The sequence below is a fragment of the Elaeis guineensis genome, chromosome 12 (assembly GCF_000442705.2).
Source record: "Elaeis guineensis isolate ETL-2024a chromosome 12, EG11, whole genome shotgun sequence".
Classification (NCBI taxonomy): domain Eukaryota; kingdom Viridiplantae; phylum Streptophyta; class Magnoliopsida; order Arecales; family Arecaceae; genus Elaeis; species Elaeis guineensis.
The window spans coordinates 18,021,585-18,042,702 of record NC_026004.2 but is presented as its reverse complement, the minus strand read 5'-3'; the positions used below and the strand labels follow the sequence as shown (position 1 = coordinate 18,042,702).

Here is a 21,118-nt window from a genome sequence, read left to right as displayed (position 1 = left end):
AAAGAAGAGAAAAAGAAAAGAAAAGAAAAAAGAAGGAAAAAAAAAAGGGGGGAGAGAGAGCAAGAGAAGGAGAGAGAGACTTTCTCTCTCTGCTCTCTCTCTCTCTTGGATTTTTTTAGGATTGATAGATTTTTTTAAAATAATAATAATAATAATACAAGAAGAGTTTTCATGGATCAATTCAAAAAATTCTGGACGCTGTCATCTAGTCGATCCATGTGAGGACATTGGATTTTAAAAATTTTTATTTTATTTTTATTTGATGAAATTTTGATCAAAAATATGATATTTGGGGTACCAGGTTCAGAGAAGGATTTTCAAGATTTCTAAGATCCCTAGTTTGGATTTTCTTTTGAGGTAAGTAGTGTTTTACTTTTATTAAATTTATCTGATAAATTATAAATTTGAATTATATAAATTCATGGCATGCTTGTGATTGAAAATATTTGTTAAAATTAATTGTGATTGAAAATAATTGTTGAAAATTATTTATGATTGAAGATATTTGTTGAAAATTATTATGATGATGTATGATCATAAAGAATAATATGATTGATTTGACTCGAATATCATTTATTTATATTATTTTTAAAATAATATATGAATTGGAAGATGATATGAATGGATAACCTAACTATGTAAAGGACCCCGTCAATGGGGGCATATACATTGACAATTGATTTGTCCTAAGGATTTATGTCGCCAGCGAGACCAGCGACATGTCGTCAGAGAGACCAGCGATAAACTGCCAGAGAGACCAGCAGTTTCGAAGCACTTTGCTGCCAGATGATTCACAGCCTACCGCAAAAAAATACGTGGTATTATGATCCTGCCACAGAAAAAATATAGCCATAGTTCATGGTTGATAAGAAGAACTTAAGAAATTTCGTGAATTTAAAATGATAAGCATAATTTGAAATTATGATGAATTGAAATTTTATATATGATTGATAGTGTGATGAGTTAAATTATGAATTTATGAATTTACATATTGATTTTATTATTATCAGTAAACTGATATGTACAGTATTATTGCCTGATTTATTCAGTTAAAGGTATACACTGCTTACTAGACTATTTAGCTCATGATGAGTTTTATATTTTTCCTTTATAGATCTAGAAAATTAGCATAATGCGGGATTTTGGTTGGGAGAGTAATTAGAGATGGAATTAGCTCATTTAATTTAGGATTTTCTCAGAATTGATGCAAGATTTTTATTTTAAGTGTTAACTGTGTCAGACAATTATTTTTTCTTTTGACACTGAGTTTTGATTTGTTATTTGAACTAAGATTTGATCATTAAAATTAAAAATTTATTTAACTTTATGTGTATGATATCATGATGAGATACATTGCATGTTTATAAGAAAATTTTTTTATGAGTATGCGACGGTTACCATGACCTTTGACTCATAATTTCGGATCGGAGGCGTGACAGATTTTGAGTAAGTTGCTTATCGAGCCAAATCCAACTCTGTTCATTTCTGCAAACCTCGGTCGAGCTTTAAAAAATACTCAAACTTGAGATGTTCTTCTCCAGAACAAGTTAGATCCTATTACGGGACAAATTGGGACAAGTAGTCGGCTGTCACATAAATAAGATACACACATAAACCAAAGGATACTTGTCAAAATATAAGTGAATATATAAAATTAGTGGTGGTCAATGCAACTTTTTTTTTTTTGCCACCTGAGAGCTAGTATAGGAGAAAGTCTAGCCAAATTCAGGTGACAGTAAGTTTTGAACCATCACTACCATCCAATGCTCGGCGTCTTTGTCAAGTATGCCAATTGACATCCCTAGAATCAATAGCATGTTATAACAATATTATAAAGGTTACAAAACATTCCAAGCTCCTTTGTTAATGGACCGTCCCATTATTCTAGTGATCCACTAATTTACTTTTTTCTAAAATATATTTGATTTTTATTTATCACAAATGTAAATAACTGCACAATGATTGGATTGATTTCTCCACCATGACTTCAATCTTGACTAGAACACAAAAGAGTGCTTGCTGTAGGACTTCCATCACTGGACCACTTTCCACTTTGAATGAGCTTTCTTTGCTAACAAAACCACTAATTTATAGATAGAGAGTTGATGGGTAAATTTGTTTTCATTGGACCAGTCATGATTCCGAGGAACCATCCAATTGGCAGCAGCTATCTAATCTTAAGCTAGGTCATTTCAACTTTCATAAATCAAGCAAAACATAAATAGTATAATTGAAATATCTTAAACATAAGTTGTTCGATCACGCATATTGGACACCATTATAACAGACATAATTTAGATATAATGGAACAGATATCTTTCTTTTTTTTTTTGGGTCCAACATGTATCTCTAATGATCATTGGATCATATATTGTACTCTTATATGCTTATAACATCACTTTCAATTCTTACCAAAAAAAAACATACTGTTGATTGCCCCAGAATCATTATAATGGCTATCACGAGATATGACAACTGACATCATGGGCTCCAAACTCCACCAATCATTAGACATATGTGGTTTCTATGGAAGAGACACCATGTGCTTTGAACCTTTTATTGTGCATTGTGAGTGGATCTTGTTTCGATTTGGATCCTCATGACGTGCATGGATCTGCTCCTCAGAACGGGCTTCCTTTTTCTATTGAACTTGAGGCAGCACCCAAGCTGTGGTCCTTTGATTTTGCATCAGTTAAGGTAGTTTTTTTTTCTTTTTCTTTCTTCTTTGCATCTAGGTCACCGCTCCCCAGCAGCAGGTTCGATAGAAGAATCCCAATTTATGCAGATTCCTCAATCTGAGTTTATAACAGCTTTTGATGCCCCAAAAGGTCAAAAGATAAGATTATAAAATAAAATGTTTACGATAGGCTGGATTTACCTACTAAACATATGCCAAAGAGCTTGGGTAGGAACCATTTGGGTTCTATCTTTTGCTCGAAAGAATGGTTCATCTTTTTTTTATGACATCAATCATCGGATTGAGTTTTGCACAGTTTTAAAAATGCAACTTTTGCTTCATGATTTGAGTTATAGATGGCAGAAAGAGATTCGTTGTATATCGAATATTATACAAATTAATCACAATCCAACAGTTGATATTATGAAAAAGATTAATTATTTTTTCGCACGAAAGATACTATCCAAATCTGGGAAATTTTTTTTTTTGGATTTATACTCTGTATGGCACAAGACAGCAGTTTGGTTTAAAATAAATTAAAGAATCCCATCTTTTTATTTTGATGGTTTTTCACCTTTCTTTTGGAGCTTCCCAAACTACATGGGATATATGGGCGCTTAGCTGGATCTCACTAGCACTACTATATAATGAAACACAGCATGGTCGACATCAAAGACGGTTACTTGTCCCAGCATCAATCAATTAATGGAGTTTGGATCATATTAATTAATTTCCCTGTCCTGGAATCCCCAGGAGTATATCTTCAGTTTACATGTTCCAATAAACCTAAAAAAGATTTTTTTTTTTTTTTTTTGGGAGTGGAGTGTAAGAAGCAAAGCCAGCAAAACGGAAGGAAAAAGATCTCCCCAGCATACTTGTCTTATTTGGATTGCATGGTTGTTGGTGAGGGAAGACGGAGCCCTCGTAGGCCGAACTAATACATCTCTTGTAATCCTAAGAGGCGAGAACAATTGAATGGTCTGGTCTAGATCGAGTGTATTGGGGTTGGGCTCCATAAAAAAACTTTATACTCTATAATTTTTAATTTTTATAGTAAAATTTTGTATAGTTCCTATCTATAAACATAGATCAATAGATCAAATCACATAAATATTATGTCCTCTTGTATTTTACTCTTTATCTTCTCGTTTCATTATTATCCCCATATATTGCATAGTTAGCAGAAAAGATCGAGCACACGTGAATGTATTTTTTTTTTATTTTTTTGTAACTCCCAAAGAGGAAAAAAAAAAAAAACAAGTACGAGTATTTTTGTTAACTTCGATCGAGAACTAAAATTCGCACTTCATTATGAAGGATAATTACGTATCTGCTGATATTTTTGAAACCCTAGCCTCATAAAGTTTGGAATTGTTTAGAGGTTTGTTGTGAACCAACAAACTACCCTACCAAGGTACTAATTAATTCACATTTTCTAATGTGAACAATTTTTCTAAAAATTGCTAATATCATACAAATTTTAGTATGAAACGTAAAATCTAGATCAGTTGACTCAACTCAACCCGCATTTTTAACTAATACAAAGTTTGGTAGCAGAAAGTCAACCCGTAGCACCACGTGTCTGTCCTAAATCCAACATGTATGATACCCGAGTCAAAATTTTGAAGATCCAAACTTAGTCTAACTAAAAAAAAAAAATGAACGACCCCATGGGGCTAACACATTTGTTAAAATTTACCGCCCTTTTTCACAGACTTTTTATAAAGAAAGAACAAAAGGGGAAAAAGGGAAAAAAACCTTACTTATTTACCAAAAAAAATAAAAAACCTACTTCTTACAGCACTGGAGTAATTTCACCATTGGCGGAAGTTTTATAGCGAGTTGTTTGACCATAGAAGATTTCTATTTTTTGAGAATAGAGAGGAAGAATATATCTGAGGAAGGAGGTGGAGTGGGAAGAACAGAAACTGAGAGATATCTTCTTCCAGTTTCTATCGAAAATTTCTGAGATTTTGTGCGCTACAGTTGGTACGTTATTAAAATTTTGTGTCATATAAACTTTGCAATGGAACAAAAAATTTTATTGCTTCCTTTCAGATTACGTTTTTTTTATTAATAAAAGCAAACATTCCTTGTGGATTTCAAGTTTTTATTTTTTTTAAATCAATTAAAGGTCATACTTTTCCAAAACAAATAATACATTTTTGATGAATATTGACGTCAATCCAGTGTTGGTGGAAAATTAGCAAAAAAAAAAAAAAAAGCTACTATGAGCAAATTTATCATACATCTTTTGATGCTACACGTTTAGTCCCATAATTCATAACATCAGAAGCAAGTTCTTTTAATACATAACTCAGCAATCAATACACCAATTGTCAGGACATTTTCTTCTATATTAAATTATCGTACAGGTCATTACATAATGTTAATATACTTAATTATTATGCATATTTTTAGGCAGTTCTACATATTTTAGTACTTATATATCTTGGATTATATTACACATTAAACTATATGACTAGTGTTAGTTTTGTAAGTTACTTGTCATCCTCTGGCCGGTGGCCCTATTGTTTTCATTCCATTCCCTCGATGAAATGAGTGGTGGCCCTGCGTGCCATCATGGCTCAAAAAAGGAGGGGGAAAAAGAAGAATATGTGCTCGGTACCGTCCTTGGCTTCACATGAAGTCAGGAGAGGCACAAGTCCTCTTTTTCATCCTGTTCTTGATTTCTGAATTCCACTGTTCTTTTGGCTTCAGATGAAGTCCTTGCTTATATAGCAGAGCGACAAGTCCTCCCCTTCATCCTCTTCTGGTCTTCAGAAATTTTTTGAGTTCCATTCTATGGATCCAGTAGGTGATCTACAGTCTGAAACACAATGCAGCAAACCACGTGGCATTTGCTTACTACATCGCATCAAAAGCTCTGATATCACCTTCAGGACATATCAAGCCATTGTCTTGGTCCTAACATTTGTGTCATATGCCAGTTATCATGCCACCAGAAAGCTTACAAGCATTGTCAAGAGCGTCCTTGATCCTAAAGAATCAGGACAAGAATTTTCTGGCTGGGCTCCATTCAACAATTCAGATGGCACCGTGATGCTCGGGGTGATCGATGTGGCCTTCCTCTCGGCATACTCCATTGCCATGTACTTCGCCGGGCATTTGGGAGACCGCATCGACTTACGAATCCTGCTCAGTATAGGAATGGTGTTGACTGCTGTATTCACCTCCCTCTTTGGTGTTGGCTACTGGCTAGACATTCATAGCTTCACTTACTACTTGGTGGTTCAGCTGCTAGCAGGAGTGTTTCAGTCCACAGGTTGGCCCTCTGTGCTGGCAGTGATGGGGAATTGGTTTGGAAAGAATAGGAGGGGTCTGATCATGGGAATTTGGAATGCGAACACCTCGATCGGGAGTATCGCCGGCTCGCTGATTGCCTCTGCTTTACTGAAGTATAGCTGGGCCTGGTCCTTCGCCATCCCTGGCATTCTTATGGGTTGTCTAGGAGTGATTGTGTTTCTATTCTTGCCGGTTAGTCCTGAGGCGGTGGGAATCAGAAGAGATGGGGATGGTCAGTTTAGGTCCCAAGAGAATAATATTATTGAGGAAACTCTTATAGGAGGAGAAGCAGAGGTTAAGGAAGAAGCAGTTGGGTTCATGGAGGCATGGCGGATTCCCGGTGTCGCGCTGTTTGCTTTGTGTCTCTTCTTCTCCAAATTGGTGGCCTATACCTTCCTCTATTGGCTGCCCTTTTACATCAGCCATACAGGTACGATCTACTCTTTTTTTAAGCAAAAGCATGCATAGTCTGCTGATCATTTGAATAACTTCAAGTTCTAGTAAGAGTGATTCTTGTGCTGAGATGCATGAATGCATGATTCTGGAGAATTCTGAGGCATTCCTCCATTTTGGCATAGACAAAATGCATGACTTGTTGCTTCAGCTCCTCCTATAAAATCAAATACTCTATTTTACATGATAATTCATAACTGTGCTGGAAAGTACCGGATTTGTTTTCCAATAGGCACGTAAGAAGTTTTTTTAAGCTAGTGGAACAAGACTATGAAATTTATCTTTTAAAACTACATCCAATTGGTAAGAAGATGAGGAAGGCACTGAATAGTGTTTTGTCCATGATTAGGACATAGGCCTGCAAGGGCATTAAACTTTTGTTAGTAATTTACTGCTACACTGAAATGTGATTAAACAATATAAAAAGGAAAAAACAATATGGTTTTATATAATTTATAGTTCTATCTGAAATTTCAGAATTTCGATTCGTGTATTTTGAAGACATATTGCACAATATGTACTGATTGTTGATTTGTATGACCAACCATACATTTTCTACAACCTAATTGATCACCCTCTTCCATCCAATTTTTACTCAAAAAGAAAAAAAAAAAAAGCTCTCCCATTCATTTGTAACTTCTTGATCCAAAAAACAGTTACCTTTAATGCACCTGCCTTTTAAAAGTATATGAAGCTGTATACATCATGACGACCAGTTCAGTAGCATGGATTCTATTAAAGCTCACAAACATCAGGTATATAAGCACCTCCATTAACATGATCATACAAAGATAGAAGCAGAGCACAACATCAACTTACATATTTTTAAATTTTTCCATTTCACTTCCAGAATCATATTAGTTTTGATCAGCCTTCTAAACTTAATCCATCCTCCCTTTTACAGCCATAGATGGCCAATATCTATCCAACTCCACTGCCGGCATTTTATCCACATTATTCGATGTCGGAGGGGTGTTCGGTGGCATCCTCGCCGGCCACATCTCCGACCGTCTCAATGCTCGTGCCACCACCGCTGCATGCTTCACGTATTGTGCCATACCAGCCCTCCTCTTCTATCACACATATGGCAGCCTTGCTCTTTCATGGAACGCCACCCATATGTTCATCGTAGGCGTGTTCGTAAATGGCCCCTATGCACTCATTACGACCGCAGTGTCAGCAGACCTCGGCGCACACAGCTCTCTCAAGAGGAGCTCCAGAGCAATGGCAACAGTGACGGCGATCATCAATGGAACAGGGTCAATCGGGGCAGCAATCGGACCGCTGCTGGCTGGATACGTCTCAACGTTGAGCTGGGGTGCAGTGTTCGGAATGCTCATGGTGGCAGCGTTTATGGCAGGGCTTCCATTGACAAGGCTTGTGGTGGCAGAGGTGGCAGGGAAGTTAGATGGGGCTTCCAGGCCCCCGGCTTAGGTGGCTGCAAGGGAGAGTGTCACAAGGCCACAAATGGTTGAGAAAATTATAATTTTTGTGTGGAACTATTATTTTGTTGGGATAATTATGAATAATTCGTGTGAGGATATCATGGTGATGCAATGAAATTTAGGGCATCTTTTGAAAAATGGTTAGTATGTTTAAAAGTTCTGCTGCTATGAAGTCATTTGCTTACCTATACTTCAGTTGCATGCAATTCAATTGCTTGTAGCTAGACACACAGACTTATTTCATTGTCCATGATTGAAAACTGCAGACGTAAGTCCAGCTACATGATTGTTTAATATGAAAAGAGATATAGTTACCCTGTAATTGAATCGGCAAGACACCTTGAGAAACAGTTATTGTTCACTGTTGAAATATAATATTTATTATATTATAATAGATATTATAGGATATAGCTTTTATTCCTCTTGGATAATAGGAGGGAATAATTCAATGCACTTACTTCTTTTTTTTTTTTTTTTTTTTGGGAGAAGGGAGGAAAAATTCCATCCAAATTTATTAAAAAAAAAAATTACAAAAAAAAAAGTGAATGGAACAGGAGAAAATCTCCAACATCGTATCAACATTCAAATCCAGCTTCCCCAAAACCCATCAATATTTGAAAAAAAGAGTCCTTTATCATACTAATATGGTTTAAATTTTTTTTTACCTATTCAATATAGATGTGAACTTATTTACATAAATGATGCAAAATCTGTAAAACGCCATTTCAAATGATATTTTTTTTGAAAAAACGTCATTTAAAATGATATTTTTTTTGTCCCAATCAGCCTCCAACCTGAAAACCTGTCATAAAAAATAAAAAAAAAAATGTCATTAAAAAAAATTGAAAAATGCAGTGTTGAAGGGCGCTTTTCAAATAAAAAATATCATTCAAAATGATATTTTTTTATAAACACCCTTCAAGATGGCATTTTTCAGGTTTATATACCCAAAAAAAAAATATCCGGTTCACTTCACCGACGAGCTTCACCGTGGTTCTTCTCCGATGAGCTTCTTCCCTTAAGATCGACCTCTCCGACGAGCTTCACAGGTATCAATCGGTATCCCCCTCTTCTCTGGTTCCAATTCCCCTCTTCTTCTCTCGATCGCCTTTTCCCCCCATCCGACAGGCCACTGGCGCGCCTCCCCCCACTAGCTGCCCCCTGCGCCCCCCTCCCCCCGGCCGACTACCCTCTCCTCCCCCCATCCGACACCCTCCCGCCCCCCACCGGCTGCCCTCTCCTCCCCCCATCCGACACCCCCTCCACCTCTAGCCGACGGCCCCCTCCCTCCCCCTGTCGGCTACCCCCTCCTCCCCCCATCCGATACCCTCCCCGCCTCCTGTCGACGGCCCCCTCCCTCCCCCCGTCGGTGCATCCCCCCACCCCACTTGCTTCTACCACCCACCCCGCTGGCTCCTACCACCCCCCTTTTGGCCCTCTGCCGGTGGCAGCCCCCCCCGATGGCGGTGCCCCCCCACCCCACCCCCCATGCTGGCTGCCCGCACCACCCCCCTCCAACATGCAGTGGCTGCTCCCCCAACTCCCCTCACTTCGCTGGCCCTCTACCGATCGGCCACCCATCCGATGCGACCCCCCTGCCCCCCACACAGTGGCTGCTCCCCCTAGCAACGGCCGCCCCCCCACCCCTCGAGGTGGCTGCTTGCGGCCACCGCCCCACTGGCCCTCTGCCGGTCGGCCACCCATCCAATGCGACCCCCCCCACCGGCCCTCTCTTCTCTCTCCCTCTGCCCATCCGACGCCCTCTCCCCCACCCACACCGCACCCCCCTTTTGCTAATGTAGTCATTAATTTAAAGTATCTGTTGATATATTAATGTTATTTATTATATTTTTGAAAATCGATTGGAATCTAATTTTTTCTAAAATTTAATTAAAAAATTTAAATATATTGCATTGCATAGAACCGTAGACCCGTCTCTTGATTAATGTACATATTCTACGTCATCTGTACATTTATATATTTTTGTACGGATGAGAGAATTATGTACATTAGTCAATTGACTGTCCAGTTTGGACAGTTTAAAAATTATAATTAATTCTATAGATAATTATAGTAATCAAACGATATGCAGAAGATTCAAAAAAAATTTCGGACAGTATTTTTCTTTAGTTCTCCTCACACATCTCCAGTCGTGTGGGGAGAACTAAGGAAAAATACTATCGAAATTTCTTTCGAATCCTGTTGCGTATCGTTTGATTACTGTAATTATCTATAGAATTAATATAATTTCTAAATAGGATAGGATCTATCTTTACCTATTAGTTGATGATAGGATGTATTTATTATGTAAGTCATTTTATTAAAATAATTATTAATATTAAATATTTTAATTTTAATATTGTCAGATTTTTTTGAGAAAATGGCCAACATTCGGATTCGTCTACTATTATATTATGATGGCACAATAGAAAATGGTGAAGATGACGTGCAGTACAGTCAGCCTATAAGTCGGATGGTTAGACTATCTTCATCATTATCACGTCAAGAATATTGGACCATCTATACAGCGATATTCCTATAGATAGAGAAAAATATAAAATCAAATTAAGATGGAGATCTCCTAATTTATCGAGATAGTTAATGCAGAGCAAATATATCTTAGTTTCAATTGATGATGATGAAGATATCTAAAAAGTGCTGACATTCCCTTTGAAATTTTTTGAATGCCGATATATTGAATTATATATCGAAAAGGAAGATGTACCCTCTACTAAAAATACTACTCAAATGATGGTACCGAGTGGATACTTTAGTATGCTTTTAACCCAAGAAGATAATACCCCCAGACCTTCTTCACCTTTCGTAAGTCTTATGGTGCGAACCATTAGTATTGAGGCCATATTTGCAGAACAGCATTCTAATACTGTTGGTCCTAATTATCCAATTATTCAAAGTCCTATAGTGACTTCTTCTATGGTGATTTCAACTATGGTGACTTCTTCTATGTTGGGAGTAGCAGTAAGTGTGAGATACGATACTCAAATTGGAGACGATGATTGGATCAGCACAGAAATAAATTCTGATAACTGAGATTTTGAATCAGATGAGAATGAGGCTGATGAAGAATGGCTTGATGAGGACAGTAACAACGATGAAGATGAAGATGGTGATGAAGATAATCAGCTTGATATTATAGGAGAACTTGAACCTCGTTTGTATGAAGATGATAATGTATGAGAATCTGAACCTCGTTTGTATGAACCGCTATAATTTTTTAGCAACTTAAATTTAGATCAAGATGATGGTGTTAGTGTTGGTTGAAGATTGAACTCTGATTCTCAGTTTTGAAACTCTTCGATGACTGAATTTTCTATTGGTCTGATGTTTCAGAGTAAAGATGAGCTAAAAAGAGCTGTTGATCTTTATTACATTCAAAAGTATCGGACATACAATGTAATTCAGTCACATTCAAAGTTGTGGTCCATATGATGTGCATCATCACATACTGAACAAGAATATAAATGGAGGCTTCATGCTGTAATTTTAAAAAAGTATGGATATTTTCAGATCACAAGATATAAGGATCGTCACACTTGTTTGTTTACGGAATTGAGTCGAAACCACAAATATGTCAGTGAAAAAATGATTGGTACACCAGTCCGAAATTTGGTTGAGAAAGATTCAGGTGTCAAAGTTGAAGCTATTGTGGCAGCCATTAATGAGCAATTTCAATATACAGTGTCATAAAGGAAAGTATGGTGTGGCAAATTGATAAGTGATATATTTTTATATTTATTGAAGATATTTTTGATAATTTATGGTGTTAACATCTTCTTAAAAACCTAATTTCATGAATTTATTAAATTTTTTTGAAAAATAAGTAATTTTAGAAAATAATATAAAATTAGATATATTTATGAAAAATAAGATGTTAATTTAATTAAACAATTTAAGCACTAAAATAATGTAAAATTTTTGAAAAAATTAATATATTTTTTTTCAATTTTTCAGACAAAAATCGGAGCGAAAATGGAGCCAAAATACTCTAAAAAATAAAGAAAATAGCCTTCGGTGCATGGTGGACTGGCCGCTCGGTCCATAGAGCCAGAACGCGGTCTACGGGAATAGTTTCATGGTCCACAAATGCGGCTCACAACGAGAGAAAGATTCTGGATGCAATCCAACAGCTGACATCCATCCAGATCCAGATCCGACGGTCCATGTTTGCTGTCGGTTTATAAGAGGAGGTTTTGTGCGATCCGACGGTCGAAATTTTATCCATCAAGAGATCCAACGACTGAGGACGCTCCTGACTTTGAATAGGAGATCAAAAGCATTGATCAACAGTCCAGATCTCATCTGAAGTGCGATCGGATGGTCAGAATCGAATTCGATGCTGATAAGGAGAAAAGAGCTGATTTTTGGGCTGATCTGGGCGATCCAAGCCTGATTCGACGGTCAGAAAAATTCTTAAGAATTTTTATACGATTTCTAAGAGTTTTAGGACTCTTTTTCCTACCAAAAAATTATGAAAAAATTATCTATAAATAGGAGGTCCGGAAATAAGCTTTGGGAGGAGAAAAAATCAAAGAAAAAATAAGAAAAAAATAGAGAAAAAAATCAAGGAGCTTTAGGGATCAATTATTGAGAGATTATGAAGCTAGAGAGTTTGATACGTGGCTAAATTCCTTCAATCCAGGAATATGATGAAGCCTGTAAATGGATTTTTATTTTTTTTATATCTAATTTTTATGTAATAAAATTTTACTTTTATTTTATATCTTTTTATTTTTTTTGAGGTATTGATCCAGCCTACACGGCCTATACCCTCTATTGACATGCCATGATTCCTGGATACGGTACGTGCTTTAGAGAGATAGATCGCAGTATGTAAGATTAAACCTTAGATCTTGTAATTGAATTTAAATAGTTTATACTCCAACAGGACGAGCTGTGATCTACTGATACAGTCCGTACCCTTTAGAGATAAGCTATGCTAATATCTTAATCACAAGAATTAATATTGCAACATAAAAAAAAATAAATAAATCTAATTTATATGATGGATTCAAAATTTTTGAATTATTTTTTTAAATTATTTTTTTTATAAATTAATTTATATTTTAAATTTAATTCTTACTGTTCTATTTCTTTTTATTCCTTCTACAATCAATTCTCTTTTTATTTCTTCTTAAAAGAAAAAGATAATCACCCTAGATCTCCGTGGAAATGATTCCTACTCACCCTATCTATATAGTTTGAGTTAGTTTTTATTCTTGACCGCCTACGACAGCGATCAAATTTTGGCGCCGTTGTCGGGGATCTAAGCATGATTATTTTTTTTAAAAATTTTTTTTTAGTTTCTTTCTAACTTACTTAGTTCCTTAGTCAAACTTACTTTCTTAAAAAAAAAATCTTTACATTGACACCTCATAATCTACTTAAAGAATTAGATATATAATCACAAAATCTAAAAAATAAAATAAATCAATTTACTCTTAACGAACTATCAAATCTAGTCATCTTTTCTTTTTGCATTGTATAATTCCATAAAACATCTTAAGGGCACAAATCCTAAACAAGATAAGGTGGAGATTTCATCATCCTTTCTTGTCCCACAAACTACCATCTAGCATATTGCATTGACCTAAACCTTAACTTAAAATCAATTAGACGTTAGTCCCTAAGGACTTTCGAGCTCAATAGAACAAAGGATCCTAAGAGTAAGATCGGGTTCGGGATAGTCAGTTTGACTGGTGTCTAGAAAAGTACTTCAAAGACTATGTCCTGAAGAAAAGTGGTTATTTAACTGATTTCGTTCGCTTATCTGGCCAACTCAGTTGGTGTCTAAGGAAAGCAACGGAGGGACCCCACCAACCTTACACTTATCTGGTCAGTTGAGTGGCTAGTTTTTTACATGGAGTGCTCAAAGGCGACCTTGGTAGTTAAGAGCTGTCTAGATCTAGGGTTATCCTTAGCTAGGATTGATTGTATAATGTAATTACTAACCTACAAACTTTAACCCTAATTAAAACACTCTTCTCTAACGTCTCTAGATTTAGGACTCCTTAGGACTCTCATCTCTAGAACTGTTCTTCTTTTTCTCTTTTTCTCTTATATATTAAAAATAAAAAAAATAAAAAAAAAATTTTACTGGGATAAAACAACGATTGTTAGACACAATCTAAAGCCTACAAGCCTATAAGGTCACTCAGGAAGAAATGGATTCCAATCGATAATCTAGAACTCTGCTGGATCTGTGTTGTTCGATTAGCTCTGTCCAACCATCTAGAATTAGATCCTCAACTAATAATTTTATAATTAGTTCTCAAATGATTAACATGCATCCTACATTCACTGAAATTGAAAATGCATACCTTTATTCAAGGGAGTTTGAAGATACTAGAGTTGCAACTTTAACCAATAGAATTGAAGCCTTAGAATTCAAAAGACATATCCAATTTAATCAAGTGCTAGCACCCATGTGCATTGGATGTGATGCACCAGATCATGTTATGGAGGAGTATCCTTATTTGATGAACCCAACCCAAACTGAGCTCATACAGGAGAGTGCATTCAATGAAAGCTACATAATTGAACTTTATGCACCAATCTATAACCCAGGGTCGGAAAGTCATCTCAATTTTATATGGTCACAAGATGAAACACAAAGATCCCATAATTTTTATCAACCCTATCTAAGGCTCAACCAAACACTAAATGATCAACCAGGTTTCGATCCTGAGGAAGGAGTCAACACATTAGAAAAGAGTCTAGATGTCTTAGTGCAATCAACCTCAGACATTAAAAATACCCTCAATAATTTCATGCAAACTACTAACCAATTAATTAAACAATTGGATCAATCAACTATAACGGTTAGTAAACTAGAAGAGAGTAGATTATCAAATCAACTAGAGGATGACCCTAGAGCTCAGAATGATCTAGAACTTAAAGACCAATTCAATCAGTTGAGAACATTCAGATTTGAGGAACTGGAGGAGATATCCGAAGTTGATAATAATGAGGTATCCACATCTAGTGACCATTACACTCAGCTAAACCAAAAATTAATTGTTGAACCCCTCATGACACTGATTGAACCTCTTCTTAAAAAGAAAGAGGCAACAATAGGAGATTCAGAAATACTTTCTCAGCACATCGAGTATATAGATCTAGATCTTTTAAAACCCCGACTAGTACTTAAGTTATACCTAGATCTAATTATAAAGAAAGAATTGTTAGTTATCAGAAGAATGAGTCATATAATGGTCTCAAGTACAAAATACCTTGAGGAAGAGCCTGAATCACGTAAAGAATTACAGACTCATGTTAAGATTCAGACAGGAATAGGATAGACACTCTTTTAGCATCTGGCTGAAGATGTTAAATTTAGTACTTTTTGAAAGATAATCAATTTTTTTTTTATTTTATTTTAACTGATCTTTATTTTTTTAGGAATAAAGGATCGCTCTGTATGGAAGAGCCTATCAATAATCTGGTCTGGCTGAAGACTTAAAACTTAACACTTTCTGGGAGGCAACCCAGTATTTAGTTTTTGCTTTTACTTTCTTTTGCATTACATTCAGGTTAATCAAGGCTTGCTTTGTACGGATTTGAAGGCAATATTGGCTAAGATAGGGGAAGCACTAATTTTGAAAAAAGCTTCTGGATCTGGTGATATCTCTCTTTTTCTTTTTCTTTTTATGCCCCTTTCATTTTTTCTACTCCATTGAGGACAATATCGATTAAGTTGGGGGAAAGAATAAAAAAAATTTCTAAAGTCCTCAAGTAAGTTAGTATTTAGCATTTAAGCACCTGATTATACTTAAGAATTGAGTTAAACTAAGTATTTTTAAAAAAAAATTGATGTACAGACCAAAGAGTTTGTGAGATATCGAGGGATCAAGTATTAAGAAAACTCAATAAGGAGTTAAGTTTAGAACTTAAACAGTTTTCTTTGAGCATTTCTAAATTTTTCTACCAGCATCAAAGAAGTGTTTACTTCTTATGGACTTATGTAGGGTAACTATACGTTTCTTCATATATTTAAAAAAAAAAATTTCAAGTACTTCATGCTGAGTAATCGGGCCTCTTTGCCTAAGCAAGTATTGAGTTTCGCATCAAAAGGTATGAAAGGCAAAGAAACTTTATAGTAAAGCTAGTTTTAACTCGTAGCCTGTTTGATTTGAGCAAGTAGGTCCGAGAGGTATTCTATACCTAGTGTCCTAAAGTCATCTAATTTGGAAGTCATTGGCTGAAAACTCACTACGTGGGTCAAACAGAAAGCTTAAGGGGTTAAGACACTTAATAGCGGTACAATATTAAAAAATAATAATAATAAATTAAGGACGGAAGTAACAATATACTTGTCCATATGAGATTGATGATTTGAAGATAAAGATAGAAATAATTTAAAAAAAATTTAGAAAATATTTAGTATTCTTAACTTAACTCCCACATTCATTAGTATTAATACTTCAATGACATACCTCACTCACACTCTACTGAACATCAGTGGCCCTTTTTAAAATTATTTGGTGAAATTCAAAATTTTATGATACTTAATTTTAAAATTTTTTTTTACTCGAGGACGAACAAAGTTCAAATTGGAGGATGTGATAAGTGGTATATTTTTATATTTATTGAAGATATTTTTGATAATTTATGGTGTTAACATCTTCTTAAAAATCTAATTTCATAAATTTATTAAATTTTTTAAAAAAATAAGTAATTTTAAAAAAAATATGAAATTAGATATATTTATGAAAAATAAGATGTTAATTTAATTGAATAATTTAAGCACTAAAATAATATAAAATTTTTGAAAAATTTAATGTATATTTTTTTTAATTTTTCAGATGAAAATCAGAGAGAAAATGGAGCCAAAATATCCTAAAAAAATAAAAAAAATAGCCTCCGATGTACGGTGGATCGGTCGCTCGGTCCACAGAGCTAGGATGCGGTCCATGAAAATAGTTTCACGGTCCACAGACGCGGCTCACAGTGAGAGAAAGATTCTAGACACAATCCAACGGCTGACATCCATCCAGACCCAGATCTGACGGTCCATGTTTGCTGTCGGTTTATAAGAGGAGGTTTTGCACGATCTGACGATCAAAATTTCATCCATCAAGAGATCAAACGGCTGAGCACGCTTCCGACTTTGAATAGGAGATCAAAAGAATTGATCGATGGCTCAGATCTCATCTAAAGCATGATCGAACGGTCAAAATCGAATCCGACGCTGATAAGGAGAAAAGAGCTAATTTTTGGGCCTACACAGTCTATACCCTTTATTGACATACCGTGATCCCTGGATACGGCCTACACGACCTATACCCTTTATTTTATATCTTTTTTTTTTTTTTGAGGTATTGATCCAGCCTACACGGCCTATACCCTTTATTGACGTACCGTGATCCCTGGATACGGTACATACTTTGGAGAGATAGATCGTAGTATGTAAGATTAAATCTTAGATCTTGTAATTAAATTTAGATAGTTTATACTTCAATAGGAAGAGTTGTGATCTACTGATACAGTCCGTACCCCTTAGAGATAAGTTATGCTAATATCTTAATCACAAAAATTAATATTACAACATAAAAAAAATAATAAATCCAATTTACATGATGGATTCAAAATTTTTAAATTATTTTTTAAATTATTTTTTTTCATAAATTAATTTATACTTTTAATTTAATTCTTGCTATTCTATTTCTTTTTAATCCTTCTACAATCAATTTTCTTTTTATTTTTTTTTTAAAAAAAAGATAATCGCCCTAGATCTCTGTGGAAATGATCCGTACTCACCCTATTTATATAGTTTGAGTTAGTTTTTATTTTTGACCACTTACGACAGCAATCACAAATAGAAGGTATTGGTTGATATTTATAGAGAATGGAAGCCGTCTTATGCAAAATTACCTAATATATGGCTACACTCCAAAATGCAAACTCTGGCATTGTTGTTTCATAAAATTTTTTTCCAACTAAAAATTTCGATGTGCGGGTTTCAAATTATATTTTTTGAACTTTCCAACCATCCATTTAGGGTTGGAGGCACTGTCATCCTGTGATCAGCATCGATGGCACGTACTTGTATGAAAAGTTTAAAGGTACAATGCTAATTGCAATAGGAGTTGATGCAAAAAATGAGATTTAATTATCCTTTAGCATATACAATTGTGGATGAGGAGATGACTGCTAGTTGAAGTTAGTTTTTTTTCCAGCTCGGGATACATGTCGCACAAAATAGAAATAGAATATGTCTAATTTCTGACAGACATCAGGTATATTGAATACTATTACAGATGAGTTTATTGGATGGAATCCACCACGTGCCTATAACCGATACTGCTTAAGACATATTTGCAGCAATTTCAACACTCACTTTAAAAATGTACAGTTCAAAAGAGTAGTATGGCAAGCAGGGAGTACTCATCAAATTCGTAAGCTCGACTTTGTCATGGGTAGGATCAAGATAGTGAATATAGAGGCTTGGACTTGGCTGTCTGAATTGGAACCAGAGAAGAAACATTGGCATATGATGCCAGCATGCACTATAATGTTTCAACTATAAATTTATCGAAGGTTTTTAACAGTGTCTTACGAGAAGCTAGAAATGTGCCAATTACAGCTTGTGTTCAAATGACATTCTACCGTCTTATAAAATATTTTAATATAAGACATATCCAAGCTTTAAGATATGTGCAAGAGAATTCAAATAATTTTTTTACTCCTCATGTTGTGATTAAAATTTTAGAAGATCAAGTTAAAGCTAATCAGCATACTGTAATAGCATTCAATATCCAACGAGGCATATATGAAGTACTTACGAGGAGAGCAAGAGCAGAGTTAAGAGGTGGAGAAAATTCTCAAATTATGACTTTAAGTGACAAAATATTCTTGTAAAAAGTGAAGCATTTATAGATATCCTTGTTCACATATTTTAGTGGTGTGCCAAAAAATTACTGTATATTTTAGTAGATTCGTGGATGATGCATACATAATTTGGGCATATATGAATGCTTAGAGTGACGAATTTTATCCATTTCTATATGAAGACTATTGGATGTCCACACACTTGTATACATGTATTCCTGATCATCATCGTTTGAGACCTAAAAAAAAAGGCAGGTCAAAATCAACAACACTGTGAAATAAGATGGATGATAGGCAAATAAGAAGCAAGAATCATTATGGCATTTGTAGGAAACAGGGCCATGATCATCGTCGCTGTCTTAGGTTACTTCCACATACATCAACTTTAAACAGTGAAAGATATTAAAAAGTTATGTAATATTTTATGTATTTTTAGAGTTATGTATTATTTTATGTATTTTTGATAGTCCAGCTGTTGTGTAATCTATGTTCAAAATTGTGTATTAGCCTCTCTATTGTTCTATGTATGATTGCAGAGTTATATTTATTATGAAATGAATTAGTATTATATTTCTCATGCTTTAATACACTTGAGATGTATATTACTATTTTAAAGTCATTAGTGTGCTATGGCTTATGAGGGATGGCATCCGGACCCTCGAGACCATAGTATTCTTACATTGCAGAAGATCCATTGCTCACAGGCCATCATAGATGGCAATGTAAGTATTATATTCTTACTATTTATATTTTTGTAAAGAAAATCTTGTTTGAGAGATATACGTTACCTAATTATTCTATCTTATTGCAGGAGCCCAGACATCTTCGATTACGATGAGTCGATGCTGACATATGGAGGACAAAGAACATCCCAAATAGAGTTTTAGATTATTTACAATATCTGAGATTTTATGGAGTCTATCGGATTGGATGCATATAGATGGATGTTAGTCTTATTACTGTCTCACTTGAGAGATGGTGGCCAAAGACACACATTTTATCTTCCATTCGGTGAGGTAACAATCACATTACAGGATGTTAGTGTCCTCATCGGACTATCGGTTGATGGTGAGACAGTTACAGAAGCTGATCCCACTCTTAGCATTCCAAAGTGGCAGGATTTGTGCGATCGATTATTAGGATTTCAGCCTGATGCGCAGTTTTTTGATCATTCACGATTGAGGATAGAGTGTTTGGATGATCATTATCGATATTTTCACATTGAAGATGATACACCAAAGGAGATGGTGTGACGGTATGTCAGGGGCTATGTACTGCGATTACTAGAGGGTGCCCTTTTGCCTGATACTTCATCGAACAAATTAAAGTTGATGTTTTTATCATTATTAGAGGATTTAGATTTCACTCGTAGGCTTAGTTAGGGTAATGCAGTACTAACTTGCCTGTATAAGGCTATATGTCGGAGTTCTGCGACAGATCAGTCAGAGATCGGAGGTTATCATATATTATTGCAGATATGAGAAATATAAATTTTAATTTTTTACATTGTATTATAGTTCTGATTGGATATATCATATATGATTTTTTTGAATTGACAGATTTGGGCATGAGAGAAGATACCGACTATCAGTCCATTGCGGAAACAGTTGCTTAAGATGCCACCAGAGCAGCACGACCCCGATGTTCCATTCAGATTAGATGCACCTTGGAGATATAGGTATACAAATATTAATTTTATTACTTATAAAATTTAATTACTGATAAATTTTAATTAATGTGAACATATTGTCGAGCAGATAGAATATTGCATTCGACGTTCACCATGTGTCGACAAAGGTGGCACGAGTTTATAGAGATCAGTTGGATATATTGACTGATACATACAAATGAGTAATTTTAATTTATATATAAATATAATTTTATAGTATTCATAGTCTATTGAAAAATGAGCTTACTAATTCGACTTTATGTTTAACTCTATCAATTTTTGTAGGAGCTATACACAGATCAGATATTGTCCATATTACCACAGAGCTGCACGAATGGACATGATATATGGAGTGCTAGGATGCTGTTTATTTGTTTTGATGTGGTGGAGTGGCACCTTTCAGATCGTGTACTACGACAGTTTGGCCGAATTTAGGACATCCTAGAGCAGTTTGATACCAGCCAGCGATTTCATCGTATTGATCGATGAGGGAGAGCTCATATTGACTGACGTATCAGATATGCATAGTATATCACTATTTAGAATGTACGATGAGATCATACAGTTCATGGTGATATATATTAGGAGATCATTTATATACCGAGGACTATATGATTTGGTTTTCTAGCATTACAGTATCAATCATCGGACAGCCTCGGTATGCAGTTTCAGGATACAAGGGTGAGAGTTCTACTGTGCGCATGTTGGTAAGCCCTAAAA

At 35.3% G+C, this 21,118-nt stretch overlaps 1 protein-coding gene across 1 annotated transcript; it reads left to right on the top strand.

Annotated features, from left to right (window-relative positions):
- Nucleotides 1-5,360: 5,360 nt before the first annotated feature.
- On the top strand, nucleotides 5,361-7,977 carry LOC105055003 (putative glycerol-3-phosphate transporter 1). The gene is made up of 2 exons (XM_010936689.4): nucleotides 5,361-6,413; nucleotides 7,341-7,977. The coding sequence occupies exons 1-2, from the start codon at nucleotides 5,483-5,485 to the stop codon at nucleotides 7,868-7,870; spliced, it is 1,461 nt and encodes a 486-aa protein (XP_010934991.1). The 5' UTR covers nucleotides 5,361-5,482; the 3' UTR covers nucleotides 7,871-7,977.
- Nucleotides 7,978-21,118: the final 13,141 nt, after the last annotated feature.

Coding starts and splice junctions, on each gene's coding strand:
- LOC105055003 (XM_010936689.4), top strand. CDS start 5,483: ATGGATCCAGTAGGTGATCTACAGTCTGAAACACAATGCAGCAAACCA. Junction 6,414..7,340: donor CTTTTACATCAGCCATACAG/GTACGATCTACT, acceptor TCCCTTTTACAG/CCATAGATGGCCAATATCTA.